This window comes from Temnothorax longispinosus, chromosome 6, assembly GCF_030848805.1.
Source record: "Temnothorax longispinosus isolate EJ_2023e chromosome 6, Tlon_JGU_v1, whole genome shotgun sequence".
In the NCBI taxonomy this organism is placed as follows: domain Eukaryota; kingdom Metazoa; phylum Arthropoda; class Insecta; order Hymenoptera; family Formicidae; genus Temnothorax; species Temnothorax longispinosus.
Genome location: NC_092363.1, coordinates 18,731,443 through 18,751,830, shown reverse-complemented (window position 1 = coordinate 18,751,830; position 20,388 = coordinate 18,731,443). Strand labels below are relative to the sequence as shown.

Genomic DNA, 20,388 nt, shown 5'->3' with positions numbered 1-20,388 from the left:
GGCTATCGTGCGATGGACTCTCGTGCAATTTGGGAAAAGCCTGGCTTCGTAAGTCTCAAGGTAGCGGCTTGTTTCCTGCCAAGTCGCTAAAAGCCCCGTAAATTATTGCCGAAAGTTTACAGGGTCCGCTGCAGCACGCGCGCACGCGTCCCACCCTGCACCCCTAATTGTGCTAATTATTATCCCGCTGCCGGATGACGAGGGGAGACCGAGAAGTCGGCCGGGTTTCGTGATGTCGTGGCTATGTTTTATGGTCGACAACACGGAAGGCATCGCCGGCAAATGACCCGCGAGGTTCCAGGCGACGTGACAATCTCTCAATTCAAGTATCGCCGAGGCGGCGATGGCTATCAATAAACTCTCGTACTTTTTTCACGAATGATTTGACGGAGATAAACGTTTCATTTACCGTGTAATAATTAATAATAAACGAATTACGTAGATTTATACAAGGACGCTTCAGCAAGACTAAATGGGACATTTTTTTCAGCGCATGGAGAACAAGTAAATAGATAGTGTGATATGTCATTAATTTCTTAAATTGCGCGCAACGTGGAGTTTCACAAATGGGCGAGTCTGAGAGTTTCCTTGTCAATCTCCCGAGTGTTTGTGGTCGTGTAAACGGCATTCGTGTACAGGCGGGATATATAGGTATATCGAAATGCCAGGCAGGTGTGCACACAGAGACCATTCGATAATACGAGCTCGGGCGAGGGTGGCCGCACACCGAAGGCCGAGCACGCCAGTCCGTGCTCAGACGTGACTCGCGAAGCAACCCTCATTTTTTGACCGACCCCGTGCATCGTTCTCTCCCGTTCGGTTTCCGTCTCCGGTATCGACCGGTTTATCGGTGGTGAGGTGCGTAAAGCTATCGCGCGCCGATGTCGCTCTCATTGGAACCACCCCGCACGTCGATCAACTGTCGACATTGACCTGTCGACAACGAAAAAAAGCCAATAAAAGTTAATAAAAGCCCGTGTGTCTTTTGCTGGTGAACGAAAAGAATGAATCACGTATGTAATGTTCTTCGGTGATACGTTTTAAGTTATTGATTTTAAACAGATCACGATTTGGTAATTATATAATAGTAATTAATTGCAGCGTTTGTATAAGTTTTAAATATATAAATTAATTTCTCATAAAAAAAACCACCATTAAATTACGTAGCAACGTTAGAATAAAATTTATTGCGATGCAGTGGCACATATATTGGTTTAATTTATTGTCATTTATTTCATGCGCTCTCTTTTAATTATTAAGTGCATTACGATTATAAATAAAGTTCTGCGGACATCGCTTGGAATGTCGAAAGCGTACAATTAATGTTAACATATTCTTTTAACGTAAGATTTTCGCTGAATCATCTGTTGCAGCCGTGCGACGCAGCTATTCGGAAAACAAGAGCGAAATAGCCGAACGCTCTGTTGCATTATGACTTTATCTTGCGTCGTGCAAGTCATCGATCTGCGCAACATAGGTAGTCTGCGTGATTGACTCCATTCTTTTTTTTTTTTTTTACATGTCGTTAGTGCGAAAAACGTCAAGTCTACCGTTCGACGTTATTGATGATTTCTACATTGTTAAAGATACTGTTGATCGCAATGAAAAAAAAACGCGGTTCTCGAAAACGGCCGCGGCGAGTTCTATAATTATTAAGCGACAAAAACTGGCGAATCCAGAAAAAAAGGAAAGGGATACGGTTATTACTTTTTGTTACGCTACCAATGTGTTTATTCAAAACCATTGTTACGTCAAATAAAGAAACGTGACAATCAACTGACCGTACTCTCGCAAACGAGACGTGGCATTGAGGAAGTTAATGCGATCGGCTGCGTTCGCTAAACCGAGAAACTTTTATCCTGTTATTTTCGAATGCAGCAGCGTCGTCGCGTTTTTCGTTCGCAAATTTTTTTGTTCGTTCCTCTCGAATACAGAAACGCGCGGTATCGCGAAGCCAGCGACAGGATGGCCCATGAGATTATCTCTTTTCGAAAGCGACTTCAAGTTCTTTGAAATTGAGCGTTCTCTCAGCTTCGATCTTCGGATGTCGTAACGCGACTTCTAATAGACGCGTTTCTTGTTCAAAATTCACAAATTCGTTGATATGAACGGCGATCGCATGGATGTGGACCGAAATAAATAAAAAATCGACAGGTATGGCGAAATCAATCAATTTTACGAATTTCTTAACAGATATTAATTTCTATCAGAAAAGACATTAATTTCTATCGGTTTATTTTAATTTCTATCAATTTGTGAAGTCTCCCGTTGATATTTTTATATACAATCCATAATTGTTCTTAGAAACAAAATTTACGGGAATAATTAATTATTTTTCTCGATTTATGCATCTCAATTCGCGGAATACTAAACTATGTAATAATCATCCACCACAGCTCTACCTGGTATTACTACAAAATCTGTATAATTTGGCACGTAGAATTATTCCTTATTATTTTCATTTACCAGTTTTCAGTTTAAATAAAAATTTCGATATATAATGTCTAATGATTGTTAGGAAAAGACTATTCATGATTCTTTGGTAATATCTTATTTTTCGTACATACATTTTATGTACGTTTGTATATAATTTTTACAAATCCATTACAAATCCTCGACATTGAAATTAAAACGTTACTCACCGGCCGATGTGCAACAGCGGAATTGTAAGTTGTAATCCTGCATTGATCTGTAACGTAGAAATATTTTTATATTAAAACAGCGTCCACAGAGATAATCGATATTTGAAGTAAATAATTTATTATCGCGCCCGTTATCGAACTCCGATCGAAATTGCGCCGGAGTTAAACTTCGAACGGTATTGTACGAGTAATGATTCGAGTATATCACGTAACGAACGAATCAAGTCGCGCTTGAAAAAGTGGCGGAATCCGCCACAGGACAGCAAAATAATAAAAACGAATAACAACTACTCACACCCCACGCCCCCCACTGTCGCTCCGTCCGCTCCGTCGTCGCCCGATGCCTCCCAGACCGGCCAGACCCCCTCCTCCTCTCCTTGATCCTCTTCCGTTGGTCCGTTATCGCATCTCCGTCGGCGCACTCACTCACTCTCGTTCGCTTGACTCGTTCAGGCGCAAAGATATCGTCGTTTATGACTATGACCGCGCGCTATTTTCGACACTTTGCACGGCATTCCCGGTATTAACCTCGCGACGCGGCGCGTACTTGGGCCCAGTTTCACAAGAGTGTCGGTTAACTTTTAACCTTAGATTAAGTCACTCTTCGTCTCTTTCTAATGTCCTTAGAAAGAGACGAAGAGTGAGTTAATCTAAGATTAAAAGTTAACCGACACTTGTGAAACTGGGCCTTAATTACATGGCGATAGAAGAATTTACGAACGCTAAAGGGAAGGAGACGCTACGAATGGAGCTATACGATCAGCTCGACGCACGCCCGTCGGTCCATCAGGTCTCGCCAGGTAGACGCTATGACGGAGAGAATTTCGTAAATCGCGCAGCCAACTTCACTCGCCAGGAGCAACCGTCGCGACCGTCGCGAGAACGCTAGGGTGCGTTCAGAAATTATGCCTATGAGGCACACCCTAGGTGCTGCGCGGCGTTCCGATATTTACTGCCAGTACCGAAAATCTGTAGTGTATAGTGTATGTACATATGTACATACATGACGTAAACTATAGCTTAGGCCGGAAAATGCCGTAAGGGCGTAAAACGTAAGCGTAAGAAAATTGATCAATCCCAAACAAGTATTTTCCCCTACTGAAGTTACGGACAGCGCAATACTTGATTGGGATTGGTCAATTTTCTTACGCTTACGTTTTACGTTCTTACGCGATTTTATGTGTGAAGGCCTTAAGCGGGGAGCACACACTTCTGCATAACGCATAATGCGTAAGCATAAGAAAATTGATTGGCCTATACACATGTGCACAAGGAAATAGACCAATCAATTTTCTTATGCTTACGCATTATGCGTTGTGCAGAAGTGTGTGTCCGGGCCCTTATTAAGATCGTCTTAAGTAATGTTTTAAGATAATATGCTAATACAACTCTGTGATTGGTTCATAACATTTTAAGATCGTACTTAAGATGGTCTTAAATATAAGATTCGACTATGAATACCGGCCTTAGAGTTACCCAGGTTGAATTTCTAAACGCAACCCTATACACTTATTGCTGTTTCCACATCTGTATTTCTCGCACTTTGAACAACGAATATAAGAATGTCAAGAATACTTTTATGTGTTAATTAATATTATATATGTCGCATACAATCGTGTGATGCTGGAACGTATCACACTAGCGGCTCGCGGCCGCGATTACGATTCTCAGCCAATCAAAAGATCGGCGATCAGCGACCACTACTTTCTGATTGGCCGAGAATCGTCGCCGTCGCGGCCGCGAGCCGCTAGTGTGATACGGGCATTATTGAGAACCCGCCCGCCCGCGCCGCTCGCGCAATATGGCGTCCCCGCACTCCCCGCTCTTGGATCGCAGCGCGGAGTAGTACACGTATCGTCGGATTCCAGCGGTTTAGACTACGAAAAACTGTGATGTATCGATTGTTTATCTAATACATGTGCTTCGCGGAATTGATACAGATACCGAGGTACATCGCATTCAATAATGTTGACTTTCGATTATATCCTTTCGGACGATCGGTCCCGCTTTTCTCGACCGTCAACTTGACTCGCTTCTCGCGTACCGTCTCGTGTCGCGCGGTTTCAGAATGAAGTAATTGCCATCGTTTTCGGGATAAAAGATATAAGGGGCGTAATGTCTAAATCGAGTAATGTCGCGACGTATTTAGTTATAGCGATCACAGATCAGTCTCTCATCTATTAACGTCGTACGTTTATTAACATCGTAAATCGTGTTTCGATATTTGGCAATCATGGAGAATATAGGCACAGTGTTAACAAATTAATCGATGCTTTAAATGTAGTTAACCAAAATTGCCTCGCAATCAGTAAAGCAGCGATCGTATTATTTTCGGTTCGCGGCACATTTCTCGTTGACTTTAATGCATTTATTCCTCTTACGTTGCTTATATTGCAATACGTGTAAAAGTATAGTCTCAACGTTATATTCGTTCAAAAAGTGCGACAAGTAATGTACAGGTGTGGAAATAGCAAGTACAATTGCTCGTCTACAATAGCCGTAAGAGCATGTTGCAGTAAGCTATTGAATAAGATTTTTACAATTCAAGAATAATCGACTCTGTGGTTGGTCAATAGCTTAATTACTGCTTACGTCTTACTCTCGCGGCTATTGTAGACTAGCCATAACGTTCTCGCGACGCGCGACGGTTGCTGCCGGCGCAAGCGAGTGAAGTTGGCCGCGCGATTTACGAAATTCTCTCCGCCATGTTAGCGTCTACCTGCGGAGTGCGGGGCGTCACGGACGTCGAGCGCATCGTACACCTTCGTTCGTAGCTTCTCCGCCGTAATTCTTTCGTCGCCGTGTAATTAAGTACGCGCCGCGCGTCGCGAGATTAATACCGGGAGTGCCGTGCAAAGTGTCGCGCGATCGTAAACGACGATATCGTCGATTTCGCATGTGAACGTCGCGTCGCCGCGTCGCGCGTCGTGAGTGAGTGAGTGCGTCGACGGAGATGCGACAACGGACCAACGGTGGAGGATCGAGGAGAAGAGGAGGCCTGGGAGGCATCGGGCGACGGCGGAGCAACCGTGGGGTGAGTAATTATTAATTCGTTTATTATTTTGCTGTCCCGCGGCGGATTTCGCCACTTTCTCAAGCGCGATAATTAATTATTTAACTTCAAGTATTGATTATCTTGGACGCTGTTTTAATATAAAAATATTTTTACGTTACAGGTCAACGCAGGGCTACAACTTACAACTCCGCTGTTGCGCATCGGCCGGTGAGTGCATTTTTAATTTAAATGTCGAGATTCTCGGTGTGTCCACTCCGTCCTCACTCACGTTGCCGAGAAGTCGCAGTCCTATTCTGGATAGAATATAAGATTCTTTTCTTTCGAAAGTGACTTCAAGTTCTTTGAAATTGAGCGTTCTCTCAGTTCCGATCTCTGGATGTCGTAACGCGACTTCTAGACGCGTTTCTTGCTCAAAATTCACAAAGTCGTTGAGATAAACGGCATGGGTGTAGCCCGAAATAAATTAAAAATTGACGGGTATATGGCGAAATCAACCGATTTTACAGATTTCTTAACAGACATTAATTTCTATCGGAACAAGCACATTAATTTCTATTGGTTTATTTTAACTTCTACCAATTTGTAAAGTCTCCCGTTGATATTCTTAGATTGTAAGTTAATAAAAAAAATAATAATAATGATCCATAATTGTTCTTAGAAACAAAGTGGGAATGATGAATCATTTTTCTTGATTTTTGCATTTTATCTCATCAGAATAATTTGTGAGATCCATTGCCGATTTAATAAAGATCACAAAAATAAAAAATCCAGGCCTGAAACCAGTCATTTATTAGCATATCTTTTTTTTTACTTGTTGACTTATTCTTAAATCAGTAAAGTAGTAGAATTAGTTTTATAAGTAAGGTTAATTTTACAGAATTTTCCTCAATTCGCGGAATACTAAACTATGTAATAATCATCGACCACAGAGCTCTACCTGTATTACTTCAAGATCTGTATAATTTGGCACGCGGAATTATTTTATTACTTTCATTTACCATATCCAGTTTCATGCAGATTGGCGGTGGCGAACGAAACAAAAGCGGCCGGCGAAGGCGAGCGCGTTCGAGTATCGGGATAAATCGCGTTGCGTAATACATCGCCGCCGCCGCCTTTTTATTTCCCGGAAATCTCTCGATTGGATGTTATACGTCGAGGAGAGCCTGCTGTGGGCAAAAGGATGACAGGAGCGGTCGGCGCGACGCGCGCGAAACTCGCGCGCGAGTGTGTTGCGGATTGTGAAGCGAGCGAGCGAGCGGGCACACGCGAGAACGATCGCGCTATCCTTGATATTTAGCGATTGATTGGCAGGATTGCCAATTTGCTCAATTACCGGCGAGTTTCGCGGAACAGCGAATCGAAATTATATGGTCGGCGCGACGCGCCTTAGTTCGCGCGAGACGGACGGCAGCGTGTAAAATCGTCGTCCTCTTTCTTCTTTCCCTCCTCTCGGTCGGCGATCGCCGCATTTTGGATCCGATCGAGGCCCTTCGGTCTTGATAAATAAGCCATGCCTAACGGGGAAAAGATTCGGGAGCTGGGGATTTCGAAATTCCGGAATATCTCTCGACCGTGCCGAGCACCGTCCAAATCGAGTGCTTACTTAATGCCGGACGAGATCGATTAGGATGAAACGGTACATTTTTTATCTATAGACACAATCGAGAAAAAGAACAAAAGCGTGGAATGGGCAAATCAGCAAACAAAAAATAAAAATTAACACATATGTTAGTCATTCACATAAACTGTTTTGAAGTCATAAATTTTTAGATTTTTGTTCTCTCTGCGGAGCCAAAAAAGAAATAGCTGCTTTAATAACGTAACTAGATTTTACGTTGCATCGTCGCATAATTTATACAACGTTGTCCGCTTTTGCGTTTAATTACGCATTTTCCACTTTCGTCGCGCGCGTCCAGCGGAGAGACAAGTTATTTTTACGTCTTTGAAACGAGACGTTACAACGTGCGCGACGCGAGCTGCATACAAAACGGAACGTGGATTATCCGGGCACGATGTTCTAAACTAATCTAAACGAGCGCATGAATTGCGTGCGTTGCCGGACTTAGCATGTTTGGCGCTGTTGCTAATGCTGATACTGACTGCAGACTGCTATGAAATTTCCGCGTTCGCGGAACTAGAAACGTCCGCGTTAATGCACGGCGATCTGACGTGCACGTCAAATTTGCTGCAGTGTGCCGTATTCACCTCGGGCCGTTTTAACGAGCGCAAAACTCAAAAGGGCACGGGGCAACGTAAGTTAAATGCCGGGACACTCAAAAGACTTATGTCTGGACACCTTTATCATTTTAGTTTTTAAAGTAAGTATATAACGCGAATAAAAATCAAATATAAAAATATAATACAAGGGAAAATATTTTTATCTTTGATTCTTTGATTTTAATTCGCGTTATAATTTATTTAAGGACTAAAATGATAAAAATGTCCCGACATGGGTACGTGTCCAGGTATTGGTTACCTTAACGTTTTGCGCGCGGAAGTTTTAACGCGAGCCATCTCGGTTTTCCAATCCAGTCTTTGCTATCTCCTTACATTTGCCTTTCTCTTTTCTTTTCTTTGCTCTCTTTCTCCCCCTTTCCCTTTCTTCCGGCCGTATTTTCCTCGACCATTTCCTCGCGCAAACGGAGGAAGTTTCGCATGGTCGTGACTTTTCCACGCGGCAGAAAGTCGTAAAATTCCCGAGGGCATAGGCGAAGTCGGTTGACTATCGATTTCACGTGTTTCCTTTCGGAAATTGCCTTGTTTTTCCCTCCCCCGTCTCCTCTCTCTCTCTCTCCTTTTTCTCCTCCCTTTCTCCGTCCTCGCCCTTGCGCTCCGGGTCATGGTGAAGATCGATACGATATCGCGGACCTCACGATCGCCTGGGTGGTCCTCCGTGGCGCGGCGCGACGCGGCGTCGCACCGGCTTCTGGGACTGATTTAATTCGGCTACGCTACGTGGACCGCCTAATGCCGCTCCGCGCTGCCGACCGGTAGATTCATTGTCCAGCACACCCGTTCGCCTCTCTTCATTTTTTCCCGTGGCATCGTACAGCGTACAAAATCAATCTTCCATTGCGCATTTATTATTTTGAAGCAAACTGCTTAGAGCGCGAGATATTTATCTCTTAAGCATGAAGATTAACATAAAGTACGCCGCAGTTCAGCGCTAAATGTGAATGTCGTATATCAATATTGCGAAAGTGAAGAAATTATACCTGGAAAGTGTGAGATCGTTTCAACCTTCAAAACATAAAATCCCCGCCGAACTATCCATCAATCGATTATAACCATCCCCCCTTTCGTTCCTACTCCTTTGCCGTCTGTGTTTCTTCCTAACGAATATCAATTTGATTGCCGTCTAGCCCGTTTCTTTGCATGAGCGGAAGTTATCGGCGAGCAGGCGGTGGGAGGACGGGCGAGAAGAGAAGAAAGAAAGGGGGTGGCGGGGGCGCTTTAAATCGCGAGGCTCGCCCGAGCCGTCCGGGTAATCCAGACAGATGGGACTCGTTAATGGGACGCGCGAGTAATTTGCAAGAAATCTAATAACACCGTGGCCTCCCACCCCCGCCCCCCTCCATAACTCGTGGCTTGACTTTCCGCCTCGCAGCTCTCCTTCTCCTTCTGCCCCCTGCAACCTGCAACCCCGGCCTATCCTTCGTCCGAGGACCGTCTAATGACAATACACGGGCGCCGTGCTCGTGAAAATTAAAATTCGCCCGGGGGTCGTACACGACGTTCTCGTAACAGCGCCCGGTCGTCTCGCCCCCGCGCACGTGTGAGTGCGTGTGTCCAGGTGGTCGTGAGGGATCGCGATGTAGCGATGGAGCCGATACTCTCGCGAGTTATTATTTCGACTGCGGCAACGCACGAAAGTTCATAGTCTAGGATAATCAGTACTTTTTATATATTTACTATTTCTCGATTATTATAATCAGCTATCTTAAACGATGTAATTAGAGATTCAAACGAATTTCTTAAACGAATTTTTTTGTTTTTAGAAAATTGTTCTTCACTTTCTCTTATTATGCAATATTTTACAACGCTTTTACAACGTTCCCTTGTTATTTTGAATACTGATAACAATGAATATCGTTTTTGTTCGTTCAAGATCCAGCTTTTTAGTCTTGTTACTCCTGCAGTGATCCTCCCTAACTAGAAGTCTGATTTTCATTTTTTAGTTTGCTTAAAAGACAAGGTAAATACCGGTAAGACAAACCTCTCCATCGCTACCGCGTGTTGGTACACGGGCGTGTGCGTGCATGCGTACACCGCAGATCGTGTAGAAGAGAGAAAAGACGACGCGGGGGAGCGCGGAACTCGTTAAGCAGTTTGCGGTTCGTCCCGTCTTTTTTTTCCACCCGGGCTCGCCTTTAACGTAAACATATTCCGCGAAGAGATCAGCATCTTTCTCTCTGCGCGCACCGCGCTTTTTCTTCTTCTTTATTTCGCCTACCGGTGTCTTTCGCCTCCCCCGCGCGTCTTTGTTTCTTATTACGCGCCGGTTTCTGGTGTCTGGGTCCACCCACGATGCGCGCCGATTGAGCGCGCGAATTTCGCTGGTATCAATTTGGGGGGATGGGGGGAGGGGGACGATTCTCTGGCCCGTCGTTAAGCCAAAAACCGACGAAGTTTAGAACGATGAAGTCTGGACGCGAAACGTTCATATCTTCAAACTACAAAAGAAACATCTGCCTCGTCCTCTTTTTCTTTCAGGAAGATTATCGTAACCAATATCCCGCTCGGGGTTTATTTTAATAAAAGCAAAAAAGGCGGAACGATCGTTTTCAAACGCGGCTCAAGAGACTCGTTTTATTTAGCGCTAAAGCTGTCTGTTTCTGAATTTTATCTCGCCTATATGAAAATCGCACGTCTCGCACAGCCACGGCGCGAGACGAAGAGTCAGATGGCTGCATTTAGCGCTAACTGCACGGTGAGAATGCGGGGCTATGATCGCGAAAATATACGATCGATATACGATCGGTACTATCGTGGCATGCAACAGAGCGATCCGGCCAGATTAAACCGCCGATTAAAATTCACGGCGTGTCCAGGCAGTATAATTTAATTTCGTAGGTGTTCGTGCGGATCGAGTTACGCGGCGAATATCGCGGGGAGGACTCTCTCGCGCGCGCGCGCGCGCGCGCGTTTATTTCCCTTTTCTCTTCCCTTTCGGCCGAAACGCGAAACGTGGTCCCGCAGGTCGGCCTCGCCTTACTCGATGTCTGGATAACAAACTTGACGACTATTAAAATTGAAACGCGCTCATTATCGATTCGCCATGCTAATCGAGCATGGCGGAGCGCGGACTGACGGATTCCGTGAGGTTCGGGTTACATGGACTCGATTATTTCGTTCGATTAGACACGAGATCGCTACGGCACGGCACTTTCTCGCGACGACGATCTCAGCCTCGCCTGCTGTGCCTTTGCACGACCATAAATTGCGCACCTCGTAAATACTTCTGCGACATCCCCTTATTTAGAGTCATGTTATATTGCGTGAGAAATATAGTAGAAATATAGTCAAATATGAATATACCGACGCCGGTATATTTTATTTTCTCGGATACTGAATTTATAAACATAAATAACACACAAAAATATAAGCACTTTGGCATATCCAGCTTTATAATTATGAATAATTGAAGTTGTAATGTGGAGTAAAGCATTATTGCAGTATTTTATTGTATGTAGATTAAAGACGCACAATATAAGTATTATATATATTATTTAATTTATAAAACAGTACGATATTTTACGTGATACATAATAATGAAGGATCAACGAGAATGTCGAATCCGTACCGGTCGACTTCCGCAGTCGTAACTTTTCTTGATTCTGAAAACAGGCTCTGGAAGCACCGATTAATTATGCGCATTCGTCAATCGTATCTCGTGAGATCTGTGCCGTGACCGGCGTTTTGGATTAGCGGGTGGTCCGATGTGTCGGTTGGGAGGTGGTGATGGTGGCCGGGCCCCTTCGTCAGCCTGAATCGGTCCGCATTTAGAATCGGATAGCATTAAAGCGTTGTTTAGCAGGCTATTCTGAATTTTAATTCCCGCGGTCGGCAACGTAATCGAGGTGTGGAATAGATTAGTTTTCGCTCACACGACTGTCAGCTACTTGCCGCGGGGCCCTGACTGACTGACTGACTGACTGACTCACTGACTGATTCGATTGCAGGGCGACAGTTAACTTCCCCTTCTCTCTTTATCTTATATACATTCTCTTCTACGATTCTCTCGTTCGGCTCTCTTTTATCTCTCCTTTTTTAATAGCATACCTATTATTTCATCCGTTTAATAATTTCTTAGAAATTATATTAATTATTGCAGTTTATTAAATATTTTTATTCTCTATAAAAAGTGATAACGCTTTAAAGCTCATGAATTTAATATAACAATTTAAAATTGAAGCAAATAGCCACAGATGAAGCTAAATATGTACAGTATATGTGCTAAATATGTACAAATACGGATTAAAATATAAAGTTTCTAACGATTTAAAGGTCAATTTTGGTCTTTAACCAGCACTTTACTGCTATCTTTTAATAATAAAACTCGGATCTGAAAAATTCTATAATCAGATCAACTTCACGCAATATATGATGCAGCTATTTCTCAATAAGAAAAAACCACGATATAATTCGATATAATCACTCTAATTCAGCCTGTCAAAAACTTGTCAATTACTTCTAGAGGGAAACGACAGTGACAAAAGACGAAGTCGAGGGGAGGGTCAAGCTCGTCCGATGAAGATGCCGCGCGAGATCGCGCCCGAACGCTCGTTTGAGAAAAAAGAAAGCGCGACCGCGGTTCAAGGTCGCTCGTCTGGACCAAGTTCGGAGTTCGTTGTTGCCGCGGTAAAAAGAAGAGGGATGATCGATGGTGAGAATCGACTGGGCTAGTCACTGTGGCTTCGTACAGGAGAAGACATCACCTTGCGGAGGAGGTGCCAGGACTCTACATTCGGCGCCTAACGCTCGAGGATCCCAGGAGGAGGGAACCGTCCGGTTCAAGGTCGCCGTCCCCGGCGCGCCATATCTGTCATCCTCGTAGCGGCTGTACGCGCTTGGCGCGAGGTTCCTCGAGGTATATCGGAGAGCGGATCGGAAATCTAGCAGGGACTCGAGATCGTCGAGAAATCTTGTTGACAAATACAGCCGTCCTTGCTAACGAGTCGCGATCAGCTCGCCGGCGATGATTGACAAGTTGGATCTCTGCACCTGCAGCTTCAACCGCTTATACTATAATACCGAACCGGCAATTAAGCCATCGAGAACTGGTTTCAAAGAATTTTCGCGGGTTTCATCTATATTTAGAGAAGAACGCTTTAACATATCGTTCGCTTGACAGTATACTTTATCCTGCTTGAATTTCTATTTATAGACATTGAAAACATTGAGAAAATTGTTCGAGTAGCAAGATAATTTTTCTTTTATAAATTGCTCATTAAAGATTCTGCTATTTCGCACATCCTTCTTTATATCTTACATATACTTTGAGAAATAAAATTTTCTAGGACGCGTAAAGCAGAAGGGTTAATCAGTCCTGTCTGATTATTGAATGATTAACATCGACTGTGTACGAATTAACATAGTTGCGCTAAAGAGTCGAACTTCTCGAGGCGACGCGACCTGTGCGCGCAAGCCGAGACCTAGGGAAGTCGCGCTGTTCACGATGAACGCTCGCTAGGACCCCGTAATTAAACGTACTAAAATTTAACGGTCGGTCGGACGAACGTTGCTGCGACTTAATAAAAGCCTCCACGGACAATCGCCGTGAGGCCGCGGCACTATAACGTTATTAAAGCGGTTCTCGCATTAAAATACGAGCAGTATCGGTACGTCATTATCATCGACGTTTGATCTCCCTCTCCCTCGCCGTCTCATTCTCTCGTCCGCCGCGCGTCTTCGTCTTCAATCTTCCCCTCCGTAACGCGGCGAACCTGACCTCCGCGCGAGATCCGGGCAATGTTACCGGGTTTATTGCGACTTTGGAACGTGCTCTCGTTTCCCGCGTAGCGACCCTCGCCCGTCGCCGCCGAATCCTCCCACGTTCCGCCTGTATTCCCTTTGATCTGCGTGCCTTCTTCTTCCTTTCCCTGGAAGTCTTTCCGAGTGGCCGGCTACGCCTCATAGAACACGCTCTTTGCCCTCTCGGCAATTAAAGCTATTGCTCAATTCAGTAATCTGGAGCAGTTTGCGGATCGCGGATCACGCCAAGTCTTTTGAAATCTTGTTCATGGTATTATTCAAAGTATCCTCACGAACGGTGTATCGCCGATTGACTTGGTAATAATAGAGTAAATTAAGAATATGTGATATATTATTGTGTTTATATATAAACTCATTATATGTCTGATCGAAAAGGATCCTAAAACGAAATGTAAAATTGAACGCTTTGCTAATGACTAGTATATGTATTCCACATTATGTTAACATAAAATATCTATCTCGAACGCCCAACATTATTTATGTTTTCCTCAAGAAGTCATAGTTTCTTTTAATTAACTTTCTGCTTTTTGTCGCTGTTCCAATTTACTCTCTTCGTTGTTTTTATTCGCATTCCTACTTTTTCGTGGGAATTCATTTCGATTTCATTATTAATTTATCCTTAATGAAATTTAGTCAACAAGAATAAATTAATTTTCAGAATAAATTATTTGTAGTCGCGATATTTATTTTTTCTGAACGGACGAACGTAAGAAATAAAACAACGACGCGCCGCACTGATAAATTTACCGAATCATCTCTCGCCATGATTATTTTCGGTGTCCAGGGTATTATTTTTCCCCTCGTGCTCTTCCCGCGCTTCACTCTCCATCGCGCGAGCTCGCCTTTTTGCTCTCGCTATATTTTTTCATCCCCTCTTCTTGTTCAGCTTGCGGTTCAAGGTCGTAATCTTCTCGAGACCTCCTTTCTTTCAACCAGTTCTCCGCTTCGTCTCCCTTTTAATCTTTTTCTTCGGCCGTTCTTGCGCCTTCGTTTTCGAAGTTCAAGGCCTTCCTCTTCTTCTTGAATATTTTCTCCCGACCTCTTCCTCGTGTACTCAAATTTCTTCTTCCATGTTCTCATTTTCCATTTACTTGCTCCATTTCTCTCCAAACTTTTCTCTCCGGATCTTCTTTCTTTCTCCTTTCATCTCTGTTCATCTCGCTTTTCACTTTCAATTACTTTCCGCTCCAAGAACGCGTCACATCTTTTTTCCTCTTATCATATTCTCCTCGGTAATCTCTTTTGTTCTCTCATTTTTTTTTTCTTTGTTGGTATAACTTATGTATTCAAATATTTTTCGATTTTATAGCATTATTTTTCTTTTTTTCTGTTATAAATTTTATATATTTTCTTTTTTTCGTGTTATCTTTGAAAGATTTGGTCTTTTCGCACTTCACTTTCGCCGTTCTTCCCACCAAGAACTTTGTTTCCCTTATTCCTTCTCGTTACCTCACGTTTACGTCCACCTTCTTCTCGGCGTTTCCTCTTTGAAGTGTCGTGCCCTCCAGGCTCCGCAATCACATCTAGTTATCCAGTTGTCTGAAGTCGAGGAGGGCGAGTACCCTTTCTCGTTGTCGTTACGAACCCTTTCTGCGCCGTCCACATCGTGCAATCATCGTGGCGAGCGATCATTACAAAGTGAACGAAGCGAGAAGTGTTGCTAACTTCGTCGTGACACGAGCCCTGCGGCCCTTCGCTCGCCCGTCTTACGAAAGACATGTCTTCACTTTTATTTCTTCGCGAATGTTAGACGATAGCGATTCTCTCTTCGATGCCCTATGTTATCGTCGAAACTTTCCAACCTCGAAAGTTACATTTCCGACCGTTCACTCAATGGTAGATACTAAATTTTTTGAAATTTAAGAGGCACTGGAACTATATATGTCCACCTTGAACGCATGGCATGTTTAGATTTAAAGAAAGTGCAGAGCATGACTAGATTATTATAAATAAAAATATATTAGATATTACTTAAACATATTGTTATTATTCTTATTTAAATCATATATCTATTTCTAATCTTTTTACCATTCAATCTATGTATATCTAGCTACAGATCTTGGCTGGAAAGGATTCGGAAGGAGAGCCCGGCTTTCTTAACAATAGTATCGTTGGAACTCCCGGAATCGCCGATTCCTTTAATAGAGTTCCAAGCAAACGCGCGTTGGAGACGTGACGAGTCCAATGTAGTCGTGAAAGACAAGGATGATATTTTAGACGAATTTCTAAAGAGGGTCACGGAGATTGAAAAGGATAGAGAAAAGGAAGGCCACGTAGGAAGAAGCAGCGTGTCCCGGAAAAGTCGTCGCAGTAGCAGAAAGGACAGCGAATCTTTGGAATGCACGAAAACACCCGCCACACTCGAGGAATGCACGAAAAACATTATCGAAGGTCAGTTTGTGTATCTTTTCTTCAGGATAAGATAACGAATGCGCGTGCCACTTTGGAAAAAAATAGCTCTGCTTCTCTAATATATCATTCTAAAAATTTTAAATGATAACTTTAAACTTTCTTCTGAAAATAAATCTGATATTCACACATTCGTTGAAGCGTATATAGTTAAGAAAGAAATATATACTGTGTAACACCTTACATAACATGCCATGCGTTATACGTAGAAGGAAATAGGGTTGCAGTCCTCTGGATGTAGGTATATGTCAACCTCCTAACGCAATCCCTACTTTCGTCAGGCTCGGGCTCAGAATCTTTAGAACAAGATCAGGGATTTTCAGATTAAATCAGGTGTAACCCGGATAATGTTGCCTTCAAATTAGCCGATTCATTATGACTTAATTGTCCTTGGAGTCGACCGTGTTCGCGGATTATAAGACTGTCACAAAGAACTCCGTAAAAAGTCCACATTTTCACATTTATCGGCTTTACATTTAATTATCACTTTTTTGTTCACGCCATTTTATCCATGGCGAGACGTCGTTTTTTATCTATCTCCGCTCGACTTGCTCCGTGAGAGGTCTTTCGGAGCATCTACAGCTCGCGCTTACTTTTAAAGTTCGATCCTAGTCGGCGAGAGCTCGAGATCGGATTTCAGGGACGCGCGCCGCGCCGGCCGGCAGGATCGCCGTAAACGGACCTTGAAATTGTGTGGGCGCCTTTCGCGATTCCGTGGCGATTTATCGAAATTTTTCCGGCTGGCGTGCGAGAGACCGGCTTAAGAGGAGCGGCTAAGCAAACCACGAAATTCTCGGACGGCCAATATCGAATTTCAGGACCGAGCCGCGAAGGACCGACTCGACCGCAGGATACCGGCGACGACTGCATATGCTCCGAGATACCGAAGGATCTGCGAATTAACATTCGCAGGAAGACGGAGATCGCGCGTACTCCGCCGTGTACTCCGAGTCCGGAAGTGACTCACGCCATTCGGATCGCGATGAAGTATCACGGCCGGTCGGGATGCAAAGTCGGAGAGGACGAGAGTCTAGAGGAAGAGGAGGAAGAGGAGGAGGAGGAGGAGGAGAAGGAGGAGGACGACGAAAAGCGAGCGGATGAAGAGGCGGAGAATGGCAGGAGGACGAAGAACGAGGGGAGCAAGAAGGATCTTCAAGGTCCATCGAACGCGAGGAAGGAATCGGTGAAGCACGACGCTCGCTGCGTCGGTGCGAACGCCACGTTAGACTTCACGCTAAATTGCAATAGCGTGCGACTCACTACTCGTGACACGAGTTTGAAAGCAGCGTCGAGAGGCGAGAGGCAGGAACGGCCGGAAACGCGAAGTTAGTTCGCGTGGGTTTCCTCTCGAAAGTGTTTCGCTCGAGATCCCGTGTTCCACACGATGGATGCTCCGCTGTGGCTTTAAATATACATATCGTAAAGCACATAATAGCTCGATGATTTCCCTACCTGCTCCCTTCGGTGTTTTTAGCCTGTCGGAATTTCTGCTCGCACGCGCCCGAACTAATCTCTTCTCTGAGATTTATCTTTTTTTTGTACACTCAATAACGTATTCATCTTGTTTTTAATTTTCAGTAAATGGGATAAATTAAAATGCTCGAGAAGTTGAATAAATTCTTCTCATAATGAATGAAATCTCCTTGATGTAAATTTGTTTAGTTTTAAAATCGAAATGTGTGCGTCAGAATAACTTATCGAATTCACGGTAATTGACACGCGATGACTCGCTCCAAGAGTTTTTGTCAACAAATTCAATGGGCGTGAGAGCGAATTTTGATCGAGTGTGTCTGCACAATAATTTGCAAAAACCACATATCCATAATTTTGGGACTTGTCTAAACAAAAATGCCGACAACCAAGCATAACATAGCATTGACATGAAACATTCCTTAATTTTGCTATATTATACGATATTTAATCTTCGTGAGCGAATATTAACTTCATTAGCATGTTATATAGGAATATATATTTAATAAATTTAAGCTATTAAGTTTCTCCTATTTTTAAAATTCAAAAAAATATCCAGAAACCGATAAATATCGGTGAGAGTCATATAAATCCTAAGCATTTAGAAAATAACATTTTAACTAGTAGGTATAATAAATAATACATATTTAGCAGTGCCATCATCATATTTTTTATATTATTTTTTAAAATAAAAACTTGGAATATATAATACAAATTTTAAAAAGTTACACTATAAATAACGCTAAACACATTGAAGTTGTCGATAATTATTCATGGCCTTTGCCAGCATAGGCATTGATTTGCCAGAATAAGAGCTAAACGTGATTTAAAGCACTCGGTATATTCAACGCATACCTACCACGATACAGCAAGTGTCTTAGCACGTGAAATCGCGAGATTCTCGGTGGAGATGCGACACAATCACGGCGGGGAGTTTCTAGATTTCGCTCGTCGCAAAAACCGATTCTCTTTTTCCGATGCCGAAAACCGTAAGTGGGAGGATCGTGCTCGCGCCAGTCGGCGAAACCGCTCGTGGAATCGTGAATCTTTCGCGAGCGGCAATAAATCGCAATCGTCGATTCGATTTCTGCGAACACGCGCGCGCGCGAGAGAGAGCATACGCGCAGATACGTCGAGGCGGCCTATTAATTAGCTCGTCTAATAAATCGCGACTGGGGTCGGGCGAGGGGAAGGAGAAAAGGGAGGACGGAGGGAAGAGTGAGACGCTATCACCCTTTCGGTTCTTCTCGCTTTCGATCACGGCTCGCAAGAAGAGGTAGGAGGAAGACAGAGGGAAGGAGACGGAATGGTGAGAAAGGGATGGAAGGGGAGGAAGAGGCCAGTATGCCGATCAAGAGGAACAAGAAGAAGAGGAAGCGGTCGAAAAAGAGAGATCATCGTACGAGTTTCGTGGTGGACCAAGCGCGCGAGATGAGAATCGCGCGTCTAGGCTGGCTCCATGGAAGGCCAAGCTGGGCCCAAACCGGGTGAGAGAAGTTGGCCGGCTCGTCTCCGTCTCTCTTTCTCTCTCTTTCTCTTTCTGTTCATCTTCTTTACTTTCCTCCTCCGCTTCTACCACGTCTTCCTCCCACTCTCGCGAGGCGGCCATCGCATTTTTATTTTGTCTGTGCTGCGCCGCGTTGCGCTGCTCTCTCTCTCTCTCTCTCTCTCTCTCTCTCTCTCTTTCTCGCCCTCTCCTTCCCTCTTTCTTTCTCTCTTTCTCTCTCTCTTCTTCGTAGGGCGAAAATGGTTCATGGCCGTTCCCGAACGCCGATTTCGCCGCGGATCCTGCGCGGAGGATCGACCTCTACTCCCCTTTATCCTGCGTCTCTTCTCCTGGTCCTGCCACTTTATTCGCCACGCTTCTTCGCTCCGGCCGCCTCCCAGTCGCGTCGCGGTTTTTCTTCGCGGTATTCCTTTCTTTATGCACGCGATTGCATCGTCCACCTTTTTAACGCGCCGTAATGGAATTTCTGTTTTCTACCGGCTAGATTATACCACCGCCTTCTCGAGGCGTTTTTTCGACCCCGTCGAAGTTTCGTTACTTTTATAACGGCCGGTAGAATAGCGTTTGGCCGAACAATGCGGGAGCCGTTTATCACGTGAGTCGTAAATCAATTTTTGAAATATAATAAACAAGTAATGAGATGCGGGTGTGTGCAAATCCATGCGATACTTTAGCGAGACTTTCAAAACACGATCGCTTTAAAATAAATGACTCATATAAATTATCAGCGGAGATCAATACGACTTATAATGATTTCAAGATGAATGACTCGTATAAGTTATCATTGTCTTTCGCAGCATTCTTTCGCAACATTTATATGCAAATTACTCTGTCGATTTATTTCTCTGTGTATCATATTCTTTTTTTTTTTTACTAAAAAACAGTGCTAATCTTATTATTACTGTTTTCTTTTATACTTTTTCCGTATTATTTTGAATTAATTCCGAAATTTAAAAGTCTATTTTATTTTATAAGAACGTTTGATTCAACATCAATAATTATAATTAACGCTTTCTTTCCTGCGTGTATTTCTTCAAGTTTTCCTGAAGAACGCATTTTCCGCGGTTACGGCATAATTGATCTAAAGAAGAACGCGCCAACTGCGATTATCGCCTAATTAAACTCCACATCCGATCAGCCAGGATGACGATCGATATTTCGTCCGTAAATAACTATCCTTTGCGTATCGCCAAGGGAGAGTCAAGAAAGGTGAAGGGATAGCGTGAAACAACGCGAGAGCGTGTAAGTTCTAATCGCAAAGAGTCCTTTCCCTTGGATCAAATTACCATAAATAATGATCCCTTTGCAATATTTATAGTAACTCATACCCTACGGCCTTAAGGCCGCCT

General features: G+C 43.8%; 1 protein-coding gene across 5 annotated transcripts; it reads left to right on the top strand.

The window, feature by feature from the left end:
- The first annotated feature begins 701 nt into the window (after positions 1–701).
- Positions 702–18,102, top strand: LOC139814146 (uncharacterized). Of its 5 annotated transcripts, XR_011732345.1 has the most exons (5): positions 702–1,013; positions 1,374–2,154; positions 5,819–5,865; positions 12,356–12,748; positions 15,704–15,843. XR_011732345.1 is itself a non-coding variant. In XM_071780216.1 (4 exons), exons 1-4 carry the CDS (start codon positions 1,005–1,007, stop codon positions 17,390–17,392), a joined length of 909 nt encoding a protein of 302 aa, XP_071636317.1. In that variant the 5' UTR covers positions 734–1,004; the 3' UTR covers positions 17,393–18,101. The 5 variants fall into 5 exon arrangements, 2 of the variants coding, with proteins under 2 accessions (XP_071636317.1, XP_071636316.1); XR_011732343.1 differs by lacking the exon at positions 1,374–2,154 and having other exon boundaries at positions 734–1,013; XM_071780216.1 differs by lacking the exons at positions 1,374–2,154; positions 12,356–12,748 and adding an exon at positions 16,881–18,101 and having other exon boundaries at positions 734–1,013; positions 15,704–16,044.
- Positions 18,103–20,388: the final 2,286 nt, after the last annotated feature.